Raw genomic sequence first — 15,920 nt, forward strand, 5'->3', positions numbered from 1 at the left:
CCACCAGCCACGCCCCGACATATGGGGTCACGCTGGCCAATCACAAAGCTTTGGTGCGTTCAAGTGCATTATTCTGGCACAGGAAGATATGTTATAGGACATTAACGATTAAAACAGAATATTGTTGTTCTATTTTTAGACACGTCTCGCGATCGACTGGAAATCTCCCCCGCGATCGACCGGTCGAACGCGATCGACTGGTTGGGCACCCCTGTTGTAGGGTGTAGGCCTACCTACTTGAACACTGAGGAAGCCATATCAACATTCCTGTTGAATTGTTCATTCGGGGATTCAGTGCAGAATCAAAACCAGCTTGATGGTATTTTGGTCTGTGACTCCTTTTTATTTTAGTTTGTGTTAACAGTACAACCACCTACAAGGTAAGTAACTTGACAAATAACCATAATAACCGACATGAAAAAATATCGTGATAAATATCGTCTATCGTGATACTGCTTGAAAAATATCGTGATATTATATATTCCAATATCGCCCACCCCTACTTTCAATTGACTTGTCTGGTGGACAGGTGACGTTTTTCGCCCTCATTTATTGACAAATTATAGATAAATTTAGTTTACAAAAGGCAGAACTCGTTCGCAAATTGTCCGTGTCCGCCATTGTTCGTTTAGAAATGTTAGTTTCAGTTCTGCTTGTCGATTCAGGAAATGCATCTCGCCGCTTTCTGTACTGTAGACGGGGGCGGGGCGGGAAGTGTAGCACAGTGGCAGGGTTCAAACTCGGTTCCGAGTAGGAGCAAATAACAATTGTCCGGTACCGGGATTAATAAGAGTTGTGAGGACAGGAGGCGAGGCCGAGCCCCGCGGACCGCAGCTCTCTCTCTCTCTATGCTCCGTATCAGCTGATCGCTGCATGGTGCAGCTCAGCGTCTCTCTCTCTCTCTCTTTCGGATCTCTTTCTACACACAGCGGATCCGCTGCCCGTTTAACAGCCTCATCTTTGTCAAACTTTCTTATGTTCTTTCTCTAACACGTAATGAAGGTTATTAAGCGTTTTAGCTCCTGTGTTGTTAATATTGACCGCCATTTCCTTTATGAAGTAAAGCAGCCTCCCTGTCTGTCCTCGCGCTGTCCTCACATCCCCTGACCCCCAGACTCCGAGGAGCACAGGGATGTCAGTATTGTTTATGAAGCAGGGTATAGAAAGTACATTATTGAAATGAAAATACTATTTATTTACTTTTACAAACAGTGAGCAGCTGGGCAGCTGCAGCATGTGTATTGCAGGAGATGTGTAAGCGGGCAAGCGTCTTTGAGTTGTAGAAAAGCGCTAGGCTTTAGGCTATAAATATTATATATTATTATTATTAGGCCTATGTGTTGGACATGTGTGGTTGGACTCTGTCTTACAGGCAGGTTGCAATGTAACATCAGAGGAGACTGGGCCAATTGTACTTTCTCAAGCTGCACCACTTAGAACTAACTAAACAATGCAGAGATTATTTTTATATAATTGTATTCAATAACCGTAAGAAATTAAACAGTATGAAGTGATTTGTAAATAGGAATACAGATTTGACTTAAAGGTGGGGTAGGTAAGTTTGAGAAACCGGCTCGAGATACACTTTTTGTTATATTGGTCATGTGCGTGTTCGTGTGTGTTGGAGGAGGGGCTCTGTAAGGAAGTAGCAGATTTCTTCCGTCTGTGTATTTTCAAATTCTCGCGCACTCGAGCTGGTTTCTCCAAAATTAACTACCCCACCTTTAATGTTTTCATAAATATATTTTTCTCCCAGTTTGTCATGGGACTTATTTTTACCCTCTCAAAGAACCGGAATCGAGAACCGAAAATAACCGGAATCGAAAAGCAGAACCGGAATCGTTAAAATCCAAACGATACCCAATCCTATGTGTGATGCAGTAAAATCTTACCGCTCACTTACGTTAGCGGTGTCCTAAAAACCGTGGGAAAATGTCAAATACGATGGCGAAGAAGAAGATTCCAGTGGCCCCAATTTTTGTCCATTCTGGACAAGTGAAAAATGTATTCGGATAAGTAAATTGCCAAACTCACTTGTCCATGGACAAGTACTCTCTAAAACTTTTTCTCACACTGATTAGTAAAGATCCTGCATTGCAAATGTTACGCAAGTAAAACAAGTATTAACATCAAAATATACTTAAATTAGCAAAAAGTAAAAGTATTCATTATGCAGAATAATATATAATATATATGATATGTTTTATAATGATTGATCATGAAAGTGTTCTCAAAGCTGCTAAAGGTGCAGCTAGTTTGAATGACTTTGTATACTGCAGGGTAGCTTGTGGATTTACTCCAGGTGGAACTAAAGTCTGATTGAACCTGTTTAGCCCTGAGCCTGTTTTTCAGGTCTCGAAAAACATTTCCAGAACAAATGACCATAACTAGACTTCTAAAAAGGGGAAAATTAATAATCTTTTTTCTCAAAGTAATAAACCTGTGAGTTGGATGTAGAGAAGTCAGAATCAATATAGATGTTTTTTTATTTTAAAGAAAATTCAGATTGAACATAGTAACTGTAAATTATAGTGTCCGTCTAAATATTCTTTTTTACTTATAGTGAAAACTAACCTTGGATGATGGGTTAGTAGACTAAAAGCTTTAGAAATCCAAAGTATAACATATAATAAGTACCCTGTATCAAGATTGATGCAAAACAAGTGACATTTGACCTTTTGAAGAAAAGACAGTTTATTTTCCTGTAAACCATCCTTTCTTGAACTTTAATGCTATACAATTGGTATTTTTGTAACTATATTTGACCGGATGAAGGATTTTAGTCACGGACTTCTGGATCTTCAGTTATCAGAGCAACAAGCTGAGCTAGCTCGGTTAGCAGCGCCGAACTGCCCTGGAGAAACACATGAAACGACTTTATTCAGTGTTTCTACCTTTAATCACCGGGTCCGTTTGCTTTGGAGATTTGATTGTGATTGGTGGTTTGCTGTGCATGCAGAGCCTGCATGTCACTCACTCAAGTACCCCTGACATGAGAGCCGTGCAAGTTTTCCTTTTGTAGCAAGCAGCAAAATAATTGTAACATTGTATCATTTGCCTACTTAATATCGCAAGTCCTAAAATGTTTTTGTTTTTTTTATCGCACGTCCACGCGATGTGAATATCGCGCATATCGCGATTATCGTCACGACACGATATATCGTGCAGCCAGGGGCGGACTGGGACTAAAATTCAGCCCTGGAAACTGACCCAGTCCGGCCACATGAAATGTCAAATGTTAGAAATCCGCTGTTTATTATTTAAAGTTTTACGTCTGATTCGCTCTGGTCAATCCCTTAATTTTTTTTCACCAAGGGAAGCCAATTTCAGCTAGCCTCCTCTCGCAACAGAGTGCAATCTACTGTTTCACCATAACATCTAGAGGGGCGCTGTTACCGAAACTAAACCAAGTGTTTTTATTTATTTATTAAAATTATAACTACAATCCAAAAAAACAGGGGAAGCCTGGCTTTCCTTGTTCTCCAGGAGAAAACGCCACTGAGTTCAAGGGATAATTCTCACCCACCTCTTGCTCTTGCCCTGCACTTGTATACGTGCCAGTTGAGCTGGTTCTTCCAGCAGCTCAACTCTGTCCCTCATCATGAACGCAGGAGGCTGGCTGTATATCTGAACTCGTACCCTCATCATTCTCTTCATCATCTTGCACTTGTTCTAAACTGCTGATGATAGTGCTTGTAGCAGCGCTGCTGCCAAAAAGGTCTGTCAATTTGCGACATGTATATGCTTCACCTGCGAGTGACTTCATCTTTTTTTCTCTGGCCTTCTCGGCCCCACCTTCTTTTCGTTTTCTTTGATTTGTATCCATGTTTTTTCATTCTCCCCGTCTCCCGCGGCGTTTAATCCCTTCTCTTCGTGTGGCCGGTCTTTTTCTTCTTCGTGTGTTATTGACAGATAAGAACCACACAACTGCATTAGCGGCCGCTGTCGCCCTCTTAAATGAGCGCAACTTAAATGCGCAACTTAAATGATGACGTTAAACTATTTTTTTTAAAAAGGGCCGGCCGTTCTGTGGTTCTCCAGATTCTACAGATGGCCAGTCCGCCCTGCGTGCAGCCCTAATTCACACAGCTTCTTTTGTCCTCCTTGTGTAGCTGAATTTGTTCCGTTTAACTCTGCATTTTTTCAAATACAATTTATTTGTATAGTTAGATTTCAACGGTGGATGCATAAGATTGTTCCTGTACCGTTGGATCCAAACATTTACAATCATCTCTGTAAAGTCCTTTTTCTTTTTATACAAAGAATTGATATCCAAAATTGTTTTTATCCAACAAAATATTCTGCTTCAAAACATATTTGCTTGCTGTTTTCACTGATAGGTCCTATGCATGTGTGTATTTGTAATGTGTTTGTGTGTACACAATAACAGAGAGGAAAACTGAATTTCACATCCGGATTAACAAAGGGTCAAATATTATTCAAGTTAATTAGTTGTTACAAAAAAGATAACTATAATAATAGTATGTGTAGCGACAGCAGGAAACAAACAAAGTCACTGAGAGGCTAACCCCCAGTTTCCTCTGCGCCGTGCTGCGCCGCGGTTTTGGTCCGACCTCCTCTAGCGCCATAACCCACCGGACGCGTTGCAGAAGCGTTTCAGAAGCGTAGCGTCGTGCGTGCAGGCTCGCAGTTTTGTTATTGATTCGGGCATCCTGGACATTTGTACTTCTACAAGAAAGTAAGTAGGCTACGTAGTTAAATGTTTTTATTTTTGTGTCGGTTTAAATTGTGTTTATTGTTGTTATAAATTATTAATTAATATAAAATAGTGTGTTTTTCCACTTCCATGATGAAAACCTCGTCGTCCATTGTGCGTATCATAGTGGAGGTGTTGTGATGAAGGGGGGGGGTCTGCTAAATTAGTATATGTGGGGGATGGGCCTGGCCCGGATGCTCACCTTTCCACTTCCTGCGAGGGGGGACTGCCTGCCCGACCTTACGGCTGCGCCGCGGCAAAAATAGGATTCATCCTAATTTTAGAGAAGCACTGCGCCGAGCCGCTTCTGGGACGCGTCTGAGCCGTAACGCGGCGCGTGTGGTGTAATAGCACCCATTGACTAGAGTGGCCGCGATCCGTACGACCGCCGCTGCGCAGCCTTAACGCGGCGCAGCCGTAACACGGCGCAGACGGACCCGGTGGAAACTGGGGGTGAGGCCGGGCCCGTTTGATATTGTATGACACGCTAAAAAAAAAAGAGTATTTTCTGAGATCAAAACTCTGTTGAATTGTAATGTAGTTTAATGATAAATGACGCGGTGATCAGACATAGACATTGTAGTAATAATGATCAAAGCAATCATAATGTTGCGGTCAACAAAAAGTACAATGGCACTGTGTCACCCTCTCTTCCACTCAGAGGTCGCGTTAACCGAATATTTTCCTTCATGCTCTGCATGATCACCTGATGCTCCGCCCTCTGTTTAGCGAGCTGACCGGACTGCGCAAAATGCGTATATGAAGTAATCTTACCCTCGTGGGGGCGCGCTCATGTGATTGGCTTAGAATTGAGGAGACATCTGATTGGCTATAGATAGAAATAATTACAAGTACGAATCGGCTGACCGTCAGGGGAGTCTCAAAAAACCCACACACGAATGCAAAGCGATCCGTGCACAGAAAGCTGTTTGTGGAAAACAAATATGTGAGGATCAAAAATACACATGTAAAACTTTTTTCTGTATTTGGATTTTATTTACATGTATATGAAACGGAATACATTTGTGTGTGCATTGAAAAACACAAGTATGGATCTGGAAATACAAGTGTGAATCTTTTTGCGTAAAGGCCGACGGGTAATTCTGGATTTTGACGGAAGTTTTATGATCCTGTCGGTCAAAATGACGGGCAGCGAAAAAGTCTAGCGCAACCTCTGCTTCCACTCACACACACCTCACGCAGGTGAACAGGATTATAATGAGTGCCGCCCATATCCATGTGACCCAAGCCAACCAATCAAACAAATATCTTATATTAAAACAAAACGCATTACTATACATGTTTCATGGCTCCTACAGTATGCATTGGCTTGGATCAAGATGTCATTACTTTCATACCAACGTCTGTGGTAACATGTTGAGGAAATAAGAACCTACCAGTACCTCGTTCGCTCTTAGATATAGTAAAGTAATAGTATAAAGTAGCATTACATGACGAATCAAGTACACATCAGGGTTTCCGTTAGCCGGTAATTACCGGTTTTTAGCTGGTAAAATGTATTAAAAACCGGTAAATTCAAAACCTGCCGGTCAAAATGTCTGGTAATAATTAGGGATGCTCCGATAGATCGGCCACCGGTCATTATCGGCCGATATTCACTCTTAATAGTTTGATCGGTGCTCTCTATAAAGCCCGATCAGGAGAGCTGGATCTGATCGATATGGACATAAACGCGAGTGAAGTACAAACGGACACGAGAGAGAGATCAGATCAGCTGCTGAGTCTGACAGAGACACGCAGCTCTGCATGATCACCTGAAGCCCCGCCCTCTGTTTAGCTGCATGAGAAACTGACGGGCTGTCAGGAGAGAGAGAGAGGGAGAGAGGAAAAGAGATGATCCGTTTCTCCCGTGTTATTATTCAAAGTTAATGTAAACTTTTGAATAATGTACTTCATCTACTACAAGTAGTTTGTTTGAATGTAATAATTATGTTGTTTGTTGTTTGTTGTATCATTTATTGAAAAATGGATCTGAATTTTTCGATCGGTTACGATTATAAACTGAAGCAATATAAAAATGAGCCCCATTAACTGAGTTTTAAACTGAAGCATATCTGCTCATAGTCCGGTAATGACCTGCTAACGGAAACTCTGCTACATAACTCTTACTATTATTATTGAAATATGACCGGTAAGTTTCAAATTTATCCGGTAAAATAAATTCTGCCCGGACATTTGACCGGCGAGAAAAAATCCTAGCGGAAACCCTGGTACACATAACTAAGTAGTGTTGGTGAGATACTGAGGCCAAAACCTTTTGACTTCCCACTAAACAACAAATTCTGCTATGAAAGGACTTTCAAGAGACTCATGGTATCCAAAAATATAATTATGTTCTTTCTTAACAGCTGATAAACATTTTGCCTTTAGACTAGCTTGTATAAACTTATTTTCCAGTATAACTCTTATAGCCACAAACAGTATTACAGTTCCAGGAAGAATCTGTACGCAGGCAAAAAGAACATGCCGCCTGTTTCTCTGCGGTTCATCAACTCATTCTAGACTCATGAGTCACAGACTCTCCGCTCCCCTGCACATAAACATCTGCTTCTCACCCTGAAACATACTGCACATTTAACCCTCATGCTTCCACCACTTCAGCAAATACAAGCCTTCTCTTCACTACACATTCAGAAATATTACTAGGGGTGTAACAAACTCAACATTCACAGTTCCGTATGAACGTCGGTGTCACAGTGTGGTATGTTATAGGTACACAAAAGGAAAAACATGTAGAACAAAATAGTATACTCATATACAGGCATAGTCAATAAGGAAATATAAATTAAACAAATGTCAATAATGCGACCCACCAACTTGGACCTTACCCCCTCTTCTAAGAGCACCGCGATTGTTAAGCGAGCTGAATTTTCTCAATATACCAAAACCAGTGAAAATCCACTATTCTCAATACCAAAACTCGATACCATGATGGAATAACTAATACAAAACAATAGATTAACTTAAAGATACAGTCCTTATTTACATACAGGTTAAACAGGTCAGGTTTCCCAGCTAAGATAAACATTATTTAATCAAGTTTTTTGGGCAGAATCCTGATCAACACATGATGCCTAATACGAATGTTTACTGAAGAATGCTTGAATGCGCTACAATGCTAATTTACGGAATGTATGTTCAATGGCTGCCGACTGCTAGCGGCTAACATAACTAGTTCTCCTCTGGCAGATTTTAACACAGATTTGTTGTTGACAATGTAGCACTCTAAAAAGGGAATAATCTGCGTTGCCTGGATGTATCGATAGTGAGTTTACTTTGTCTCCAAACACAAAGGGACGCCCTACAGTAAGTCTACTGGCCACTACGGTACCTGTGGTCCTGGATAAAAACAGACCATCACATTTTCAGAATTATTACTAGGGGGTCAGAGTTTTACAAAATCCTATGAGAAACATTACTATACTAAATAATAATAATTTCTCTCTTGTTTAAGTGCAGGGCTTTTAGGTGCGCTGAGTATGGTCGAGGGGAGCCAGTATTGACATGTATATATAAAGATGTATATATTTACATCTTATATGCTGTGACACCTTAAATTCCCTACGAGGAATAATAAAGATGGATTTCTTTTTTTTAAGCTCCTGCATCTAGAAGAATTCAGTCCCACTGTAGGTCAGTCCTGCTAAGCTGATAACAGCAAGGTTACAGTGACTGATCTTTACATAACAACTGACACACACACGGTCGGCCACCGTCATTATGCACAACAAGTACCACACACACACACACACACACACACACACACACACACCACACACAGCACACACACACACACACACACACACACAGCACACACACATCAACACACACACACAACACACACACACACACACACACACCACACACACACACACACACACCACACACACACACCACACACACACACACACACACACACACACACACACACACACACACACACACACACACACACACACACACATCACACACACACACACACACACACACACACACACACACACACACACACACTACACACCACACACACACACACACACCACACACACACACACACACACACACACACACACACACACACACACACACACACACACACACACACACACACACACACACACACACCTCATCTGTAAAGGTTGTATAACCGTTGTTCGGCCTTAAATAGAATTAAAACTGTAATAGTGTTTGCACCACTTTTGTAAGCAAGTGAGATGATCTGATGGGAAACGGATATGTTTGTTATTCTCCAATCTGGCTGGCTGCTTAACATTTTGGGCACATGTTCTCTAAGGGCACTTTGGTTTCTTCAACATTTGTGAGGACAAACTCAAGAAAGTCATAATGAATACATGACTTAATACCCTAATATTCACCAGGTTGGAAGTGAGGATTTGTGAGGCAGAAAAAAACATATTTAAAGGTCCCATGTCATGCTTTTCCGGTTATTACCCGTCCCTAGGGTTGGGTACCGAGAACCGGTTCCGGTTCGGAACCGGTTCCAACATTTCGATTCCAACGGCATCATTTAGACATGTGAATTTCGGTTCCGCTTTTCGATGCTGAGGAAATGTTTCTCGCCGCTCTCCGTAGCCTACTGTATGACTGCGAAGGGGCGGGAAATGTAGCGTTGTACCCATAGATATATATAAACACATGTTTATATATATCTATGGTTGTACCCAGAGCCATATAATAGAATTTTTTTTTCTGTCTATATTGCGCTGGTTGTACCTACACTTCCTACAGCGTAACCTGAGACCAGGGCCGGCCCGTCGCACTGGCGTTATAGATGTTCGCCCAGGGCGCCAGATCTGTGGAGGCGCTGCGCTGACAGCTCTGGGAGAAAAAAAAATGTTTTGACCGTTGGTGCTCATCCTAATGTTCGGCCTTGATGTAACAACATTCATAATTAAGTAAATGTAACACCCTTTTCACCCCGGTTACACTTTTCATTTGCCCTGTAAGATGGGCGCTGTAAGTGATGAAAATGGGGGATGTTGGCTTATCTGGCACCCGCAGCTCACAGCCAAAGTGCGAGTGAGCGTGGGAGCGAGGGAGGAAGAAAGGGAGGGTGCACCGGTACGCGCTGTTGTTATTAGCATCTGGTGCTAGCTGCTCTAACGGAAGAAGAAAATGCAGGGCTCGCCATTAACGACTGCCCGATGGCCCGGGGCCATCTAGTATTTAGCTCGGGCAATGAAGCCTCACCTGCTGGTTGCCCGATCGGGCAATCTATTATGCCAGTATCATGCAGCTCGCGGATCCAGTAATGAGTGACCCGACAGTAAAACTAAACATATCTATAACTAGTTTAGGTAGTTTGAGAGGTCATTAAAATAGCTACGTGTGATATTCTAACCTGAAGTGTGTGTTTTGTCCGCTCCCCGCTGCATGTGATTATGCAGAGCTGCGTGTCGACTCGTCAGCAGCAGCTGATCTCTCTCTCCCGTCAGATTAGACTTCACTCGCGTTTATGTCCATATCGATCAGATCCAGCTAGTTCTAGCTAATGATATGACTACCTGCTTATTAAAAGACACCTAAACAATAAGTGTCGCTATGCAACCGGGTGAGGCCACAAAGTATAGCGCAGCATTATGCATTTGTTTACATGCCCACCGGAACCCCGAGGCATTACCAACAGATCAACGCACAATCAACCCACACAGGAAATCTCTTTCTCCACATTAAGTGTTAGACTTTAGAATTGACTATTCTTGTCTGTCACATACTCTTCTTGTCTGTCACATAAGTGGCGCAACTGAAGCGGTATTGCGCTAAAGAGAAATTATTTTTGACCGGACATTTTGACCGGAGAGATTTAGATTTGCCGGCTAACGGGAACTCTGACGTCACCATTTTGTGTGCTTCGCGGATGCGCTCGGCTCCTCTCGACTGCTGCTCGGGTCTGCTCGGTCAGCTTCCGGATGAGGAGGCATTCGTTCGACCAACTTACAGTAGATAACATTACAAACATTTTAACAGGGGCCATAATAGTGTAAATAATGTTTGTTTTGGCAGTTATAACTGAATGTAATGTTTTCTACTTTTTTCCATCTGATGAAGGCATTTGCCTTCATCAGATGGAAAGTGTCTTGACCAACAAATTAAGTATTTCTTATAGCTATGCAGGGCATGCAAGCGAGCAAACACTAACAAAAACAAACAAACAAGTGAAATGAAGAATACAATTGAAACATATAATATTGTGGTGGTTCATCTTCTAATTCAGTCTAGAGAATGCACCAGACAGCATCTAAGACCAGCAAACATCTACATTTTCTAGGGGGAGGCCCCCCAAACCCTTCGTGCGTCATTTCGTCCGCACGCATTTTTCAGGGCAATCTCTATTGGGCTCAGGGCCATCTGTAAATTAGCTTAGATGGCCCACAGGGCCATCTCCCAAAATCCTTAATGTCATGCACTGAGATGTTTCTACAATGATGTGGAGGGAGAGTCCTCTCCAGTCAGACTGAGAGGCTCAGTGAGGTAAAGGACTCTGAGTGTTTAGATAGTTCACTTTAAGTTATCTCAGTGGGTCTCAAACGTTTTGATCACAATTTATGTAAACACATATTTCCAAGGCACTCCTTTATAATTATTGGGATAAAACAGGTTTGAAATCATTCCAATGTATACTATAGGACAGTAAACCAGACATATCGTTTTAAACTGGAGAGATACAAAAATATGCATAAATAAAATAGTAAAATAAGATATGAATGAACAACAAAAATAAAATATGTTACATGTATTTGTTATTGGCTATGGTAGGTTACTGGTTATGTTCACATACTTATTTAATTATTAAAAATGTAAACCGATCTTTTTCATATGGGTGTTTAGAGTTGTACCCCCTAGATCTAGTCTCTAGTAATTCTGCTTAAAGTGCACCAGATTGAAGCATTTTACTTTAAAATGTTCAAACATTTCTTCCAGGTATGCCTGAGAGGCAGATATGCTTGTTTTTCTCAACAAGAACTGTTTTTAAATGGGGGGGGGGGGGTTCCTTTAAAAGTTGGACTGTTGTAGCTTCAGTGGTTCTCAGGTTACTGTTACATAGCAGTGAATATAAACAGACTGATTAATGTGAATATTACTGTAAACTAACCTGTGTAAAAGTTTCTCGAATAAATGTCATTTTTTTGGTGGAAGAAGCATGTATCATTTTGTTACCCTGCACCTCAAAGAATCGGAATTGAGAACCGTTAAGAACCGGAATCGAAAAGTAGAATCAGAATCAGAATCGTGGAAATTCAAACGATACCCAACCCTACCCGTCCCCTTGTGTGTTATGAAGGTTTTTATGCATGTAAACGGTGTGCAGAGTCAAAACCCTCAAAGTACCCTCAAAGTACACCCCTGTAGCGAGTACAGAAAATACCTCCCCAAAACGCCTCGTTGGAGATACGTCATTGTCCATTGTTTACTTCCTGGGTATTGTGACGTAGGAATGGCCAGTAGCCATGCCCAGAGCTATGACGCGATACGGTCATGCGGTACCCGGAACCAAATGTGACCAATCCGTGGAGCCGTTACGTTAAGCCCCCGCTGATTGGTCCAAATTGACCAATCCACGGACTTCCTCACACACTCAGTGCAGGCAGCTCTGCTGATTTCTCCTCCTGGCTGCAGGCTGATAACAGACAGTTGGGATCGCGGCGAAATTCTCTCTGCAGACCCATTCTCTCTGCAGACCCATTCTCACAGCGTTTATCAACCTTTTTCTTACTCAATATCAAGCCACACTGATTGTTTTTACTTCGGCTGTGACTTTGTGTGTGTTCAGGATGAGTTTGGCTGTGTTTCGCTGTGTATCGCTAAACAAGGAAACAACACCTCCACGGAGCTCAGCGCGATTCACAACGTCCCGACCAATCAGAGCACACTGTGCTCACAGGGAGGGTGGGGGCTGGAGCTATTGGAGCTACAACGAGCCGTTAAAGGTAGAGAGTGAAATTCAGTGAATACACGTAGTTTACAGAGATGCTGTTTGAGAAACCAATGTGAGTTTGGAAAATTGCACAATATAAATCTATTCTAGTAGACCTCAACAATGGAATTATGATCAGTGGAAATGGCCATGACATGGGACCTTTAAATTAAACTCCTTTGAGTTTTAAGAGCGGCCTCTTTGTACAGCAGAACAGCCCGGTCATGTGACTGAGCTTCAAGCAGCTATTATTAGCCTGGTTGTCCTTTAAGAAACAGGCAAAATGTGTGGATGTTCCTGCAGACAGCACAAGCTCCATTCTGTCAAACCATGAGACGAAGGAAGCAGAAGTGGTCATACACCGACTCATTTCTGTTCTAGGACTCATTCCCGCACCACTCTATATATCTCAGTTTGAAGTACCCCACCAGACTGCTCCTTACCTTGTGGACACTCTTGGGGTCCTCCATCCAGGCAAAGTACATCTCCTCCACATAGTTGGAGCTCGTCCCGTTCAGGAACGGCTCCGAGGCCACAGGTGCCGTGTAGCACCTGATTGGCAGAAACGTCCTTGTGCCACCTCTGGAGGGGCCTGTGATTGGCCGCTGTGGGCCGACAGTCTGCGCCGCCTGTGAGGCGGTTAGCGGACGCAACCGCGCCGCACAAGTCCTTAAACGATGCATTTGCAGTCCTTAAAGTATCACACACACGTTGGTGGTGGTCAGGCCGACGGGCCGGACGTCCTCAACCTCAGAACAACGACGGGATTCAAAAAAAGTCACTCCACCGGGGTTAGTCCCAGGAAAAACAGGGAGGAAGAAAGTGTCCACAAGTCCGTTTGTCCACTGAGAGAGAGAGAGGGGGGACACTGTGTTAGAGAAATAGTGGGTTTGAATATTTACATTTCAAACACCACAACATGGACACTAACATTACTGACATGAACATTCCACTCACACGTTCTGAACTTGAAGGGGAAAAAATGTAAATCTGACTCAAATGTGAAAGTAAATGGCGTGCACAGGCCTGTCATATCAACAGTAACATTCATTGGCTGATACTGATGACATGCGTTTTTTTACATGGTTGTAACAACATTTTAATTTCAAAACACAAAGTAGATAAATCAGTGTATTTCATTAAGTGACAACGCAGGCCAGTAAAAATACTTTGGCCATTAAACAATGCAATTTCATAACTTTTGTTTTTGATATTTGCCTCATGAGATAATTCTAATGGCCATTTTAATTGTGTTCTGAAGGCTGAACCCTGTGACCGTGAAATGCCCCCCTAGCACCGCTTTAGTCAAAATGTTAAAGTCAAGGGACATTTCGTCAAAGTGTTCAGGTGTCTGCAAGAAACTGTGAAATAGAACTTTTCTTGCAGGGTAGCCTGGAGAATAGCGCGGGAATGGGATTGGAGACATTCCAGTTTCAGGAGTTCTTTCATTTCTCTGTTACGGGATTGTTATTGGACAGAAGTGAAAATCCTGTGTCTGACGTGCATTAGAAGAGACACAGTGACAAGCTGTAAAAATGTTGTAAATGCAGGCATCTGATGTTCTTGATTTGATCTAAGACCTGTATGTTTGCATGCTTACCCGGCAAATCCTGCTTTTGTTTACTATTAACTTTTGGGAATGACTACTTTTGCTTTTTAAATATAGATATTTTTTCCATTACTACGGCTTGTCAATGATAACATATGCATTTCCCTGCACGTTGGGAACCTGCCAAATGTTGTTCTGTTTTAAGTGTACTACCAGCTTAACGCTCCTGATCTACATCCCACAACCATTGACATGTGCAAATCAGTCAGAGGTAGTGGTATGTCAAACGTATGCATTCAATCTAAGTTCACAGTAGTGGGATATTCAGTTGCATTTATCCAAACATCCAAAATCATAGGTCTACTTTTGATGATGCATACCTTTGCAAATGAATGTAAAGTATTGATTAAGTTCCTTAGTAAGAGTCAGAACAGGTATCACACAACTGCAATACAATATCATTTTTTTTCTTAAACCCCTAAAAAGGTAGTTAAACCGTTTGTATATGTTATTAGCTACGTTGGGAGACATTGTTTTATGGCCAACAAAGATAAGGATATTTTTGCCTTAGCACATATTCAGTTATGGAATTCTGCATTTGAGATATTTGCAGTCTGATAGAGCAAAGGAACCTGTGCTGTGTCTTCATGTGTTCCCTCAGCTGCTGTGTTTTGACCTTGTTGGGTCTTCACTCCCTGCCTCCATTCCTCTTCACTCACGGCCTGTAGGCGGCCACCACCCGCCCTATTCATTGGTTGAAATAGGACTCCAAAGCTATTACTATTGGCTACAGCAGCTGTTTGACACTTTGTCCTTTCACGAGTCATGACTTCCTTAAAAAATACTGCTTTAAAAAAACATTGTAAATTATGCTTTCCTCCGAGTGTGAAACACAGAATGAAGGATAAAGACAGCTGCACGTTATACAGTATGTGGAACCGACTACATTATTAGCTTTAGAGCTAACGTTATATAATTAGCCGGTTAGCTTGTACTTTCTCTATTAATTGCCATTTGCACTAGCAGCTAATAGGTGCCTATGTAGTTGAAGTTACGGGAGATTTATCATTATTGTGTGCATTTCGTACTTGAACCGTTAACCAGTTTCAGCGAATAATTTGAAATATGAGCTAACAGTCCCGGTAAGGGAAGTGTTGGTTAGCATGCGGCTAACATGCTAACAGGTTTGGTCTTCTGCAGGACGGATTTTAGTGTGACCCGGGGTCCATCTCTGTGCACAAAGAGGGTTCCCGGCATTCTCCCCGCAGACACACAGGCTTCCTTAAAGTCTTAAATCCCGGTTACTGACCTCCAAAATGAGTTTCAGCAGCTCCCCTCTAGGCCTGTATCCCGGATGCCCTTCGCCTCTCCCGGTGAAATTATGACAGCTCGAGGGGCGCGGAGCATGGAAGGAAGCGAGCCAGGCCCGTGCGTGATGAGGAGGCGACGTGACGCAGCGCAGACGTCAAAACACAAGGGGGCGGGTCAAGTCTCACGATTCATTTTTTATTAATAAAAAACGATAAATAAATAAAATAATAATACATTAATTGATTTTGAATCAAATTAATTAAAAAACAAAACATAATGTTTAATTTGAATCCGTGTATCTACCGTCCAATTGTTTTTCTTTATTAAACACGTAAACGGAAGAGCGTCTGAGAGGCGTTTTTGCTTTTTACCTTACTAAATGGTCA

At 42.1% G+C, this 15,920-nt stretch overlaps 1 protein-coding gene across 2 annotated transcripts in view; it reads right to left on the bottom strand.

Annotated features, from left to right (window-relative positions):
- The window catches only part of ogdha (oxoglutarate (alpha-ketoglutarate) dehydrogenase a (lipoamide)), a 67,273-nt gene extending 51,584 nt beyond the window's left edge, over window positions 1–15,689 (bottom strand). For both annotated transcript variants that reach the window (XM_034199310.1, XM_034199311.1), the window contains exons 1-2: window positions 15,533–15,689; window positions 13,118–13,519 (exon numbers count right to left, since the gene is read on the bottom strand). In XM_034199310.1, the coding sequence (XP_034055201.1) occupies window positions 13,118–13,357 (240 nt within the window). In that variant the 5' untranslated portion in view covers window positions 13,358–13,519; window positions 15,533–15,689. The remainder of the gene's footprint in view (window positions 1–13,117; window positions 13,520–15,532) is intronic.
- Between the last annotated feature and the right edge of the window lie 231 nt (window positions 15,690–15,920).

This window comes from Gymnodraco acuticeps, unplaced genomic scaffold, assembly GCF_902827175.1.
Source record: "Gymnodraco acuticeps unplaced genomic scaffold, fGymAcu1.1, whole genome shotgun sequence".
In the NCBI taxonomy this organism is placed as follows: domain Eukaryota; kingdom Metazoa; phylum Chordata; class Actinopteri; order Perciformes; family Bathydraconidae; genus Gymnodraco; species Gymnodraco acuticeps.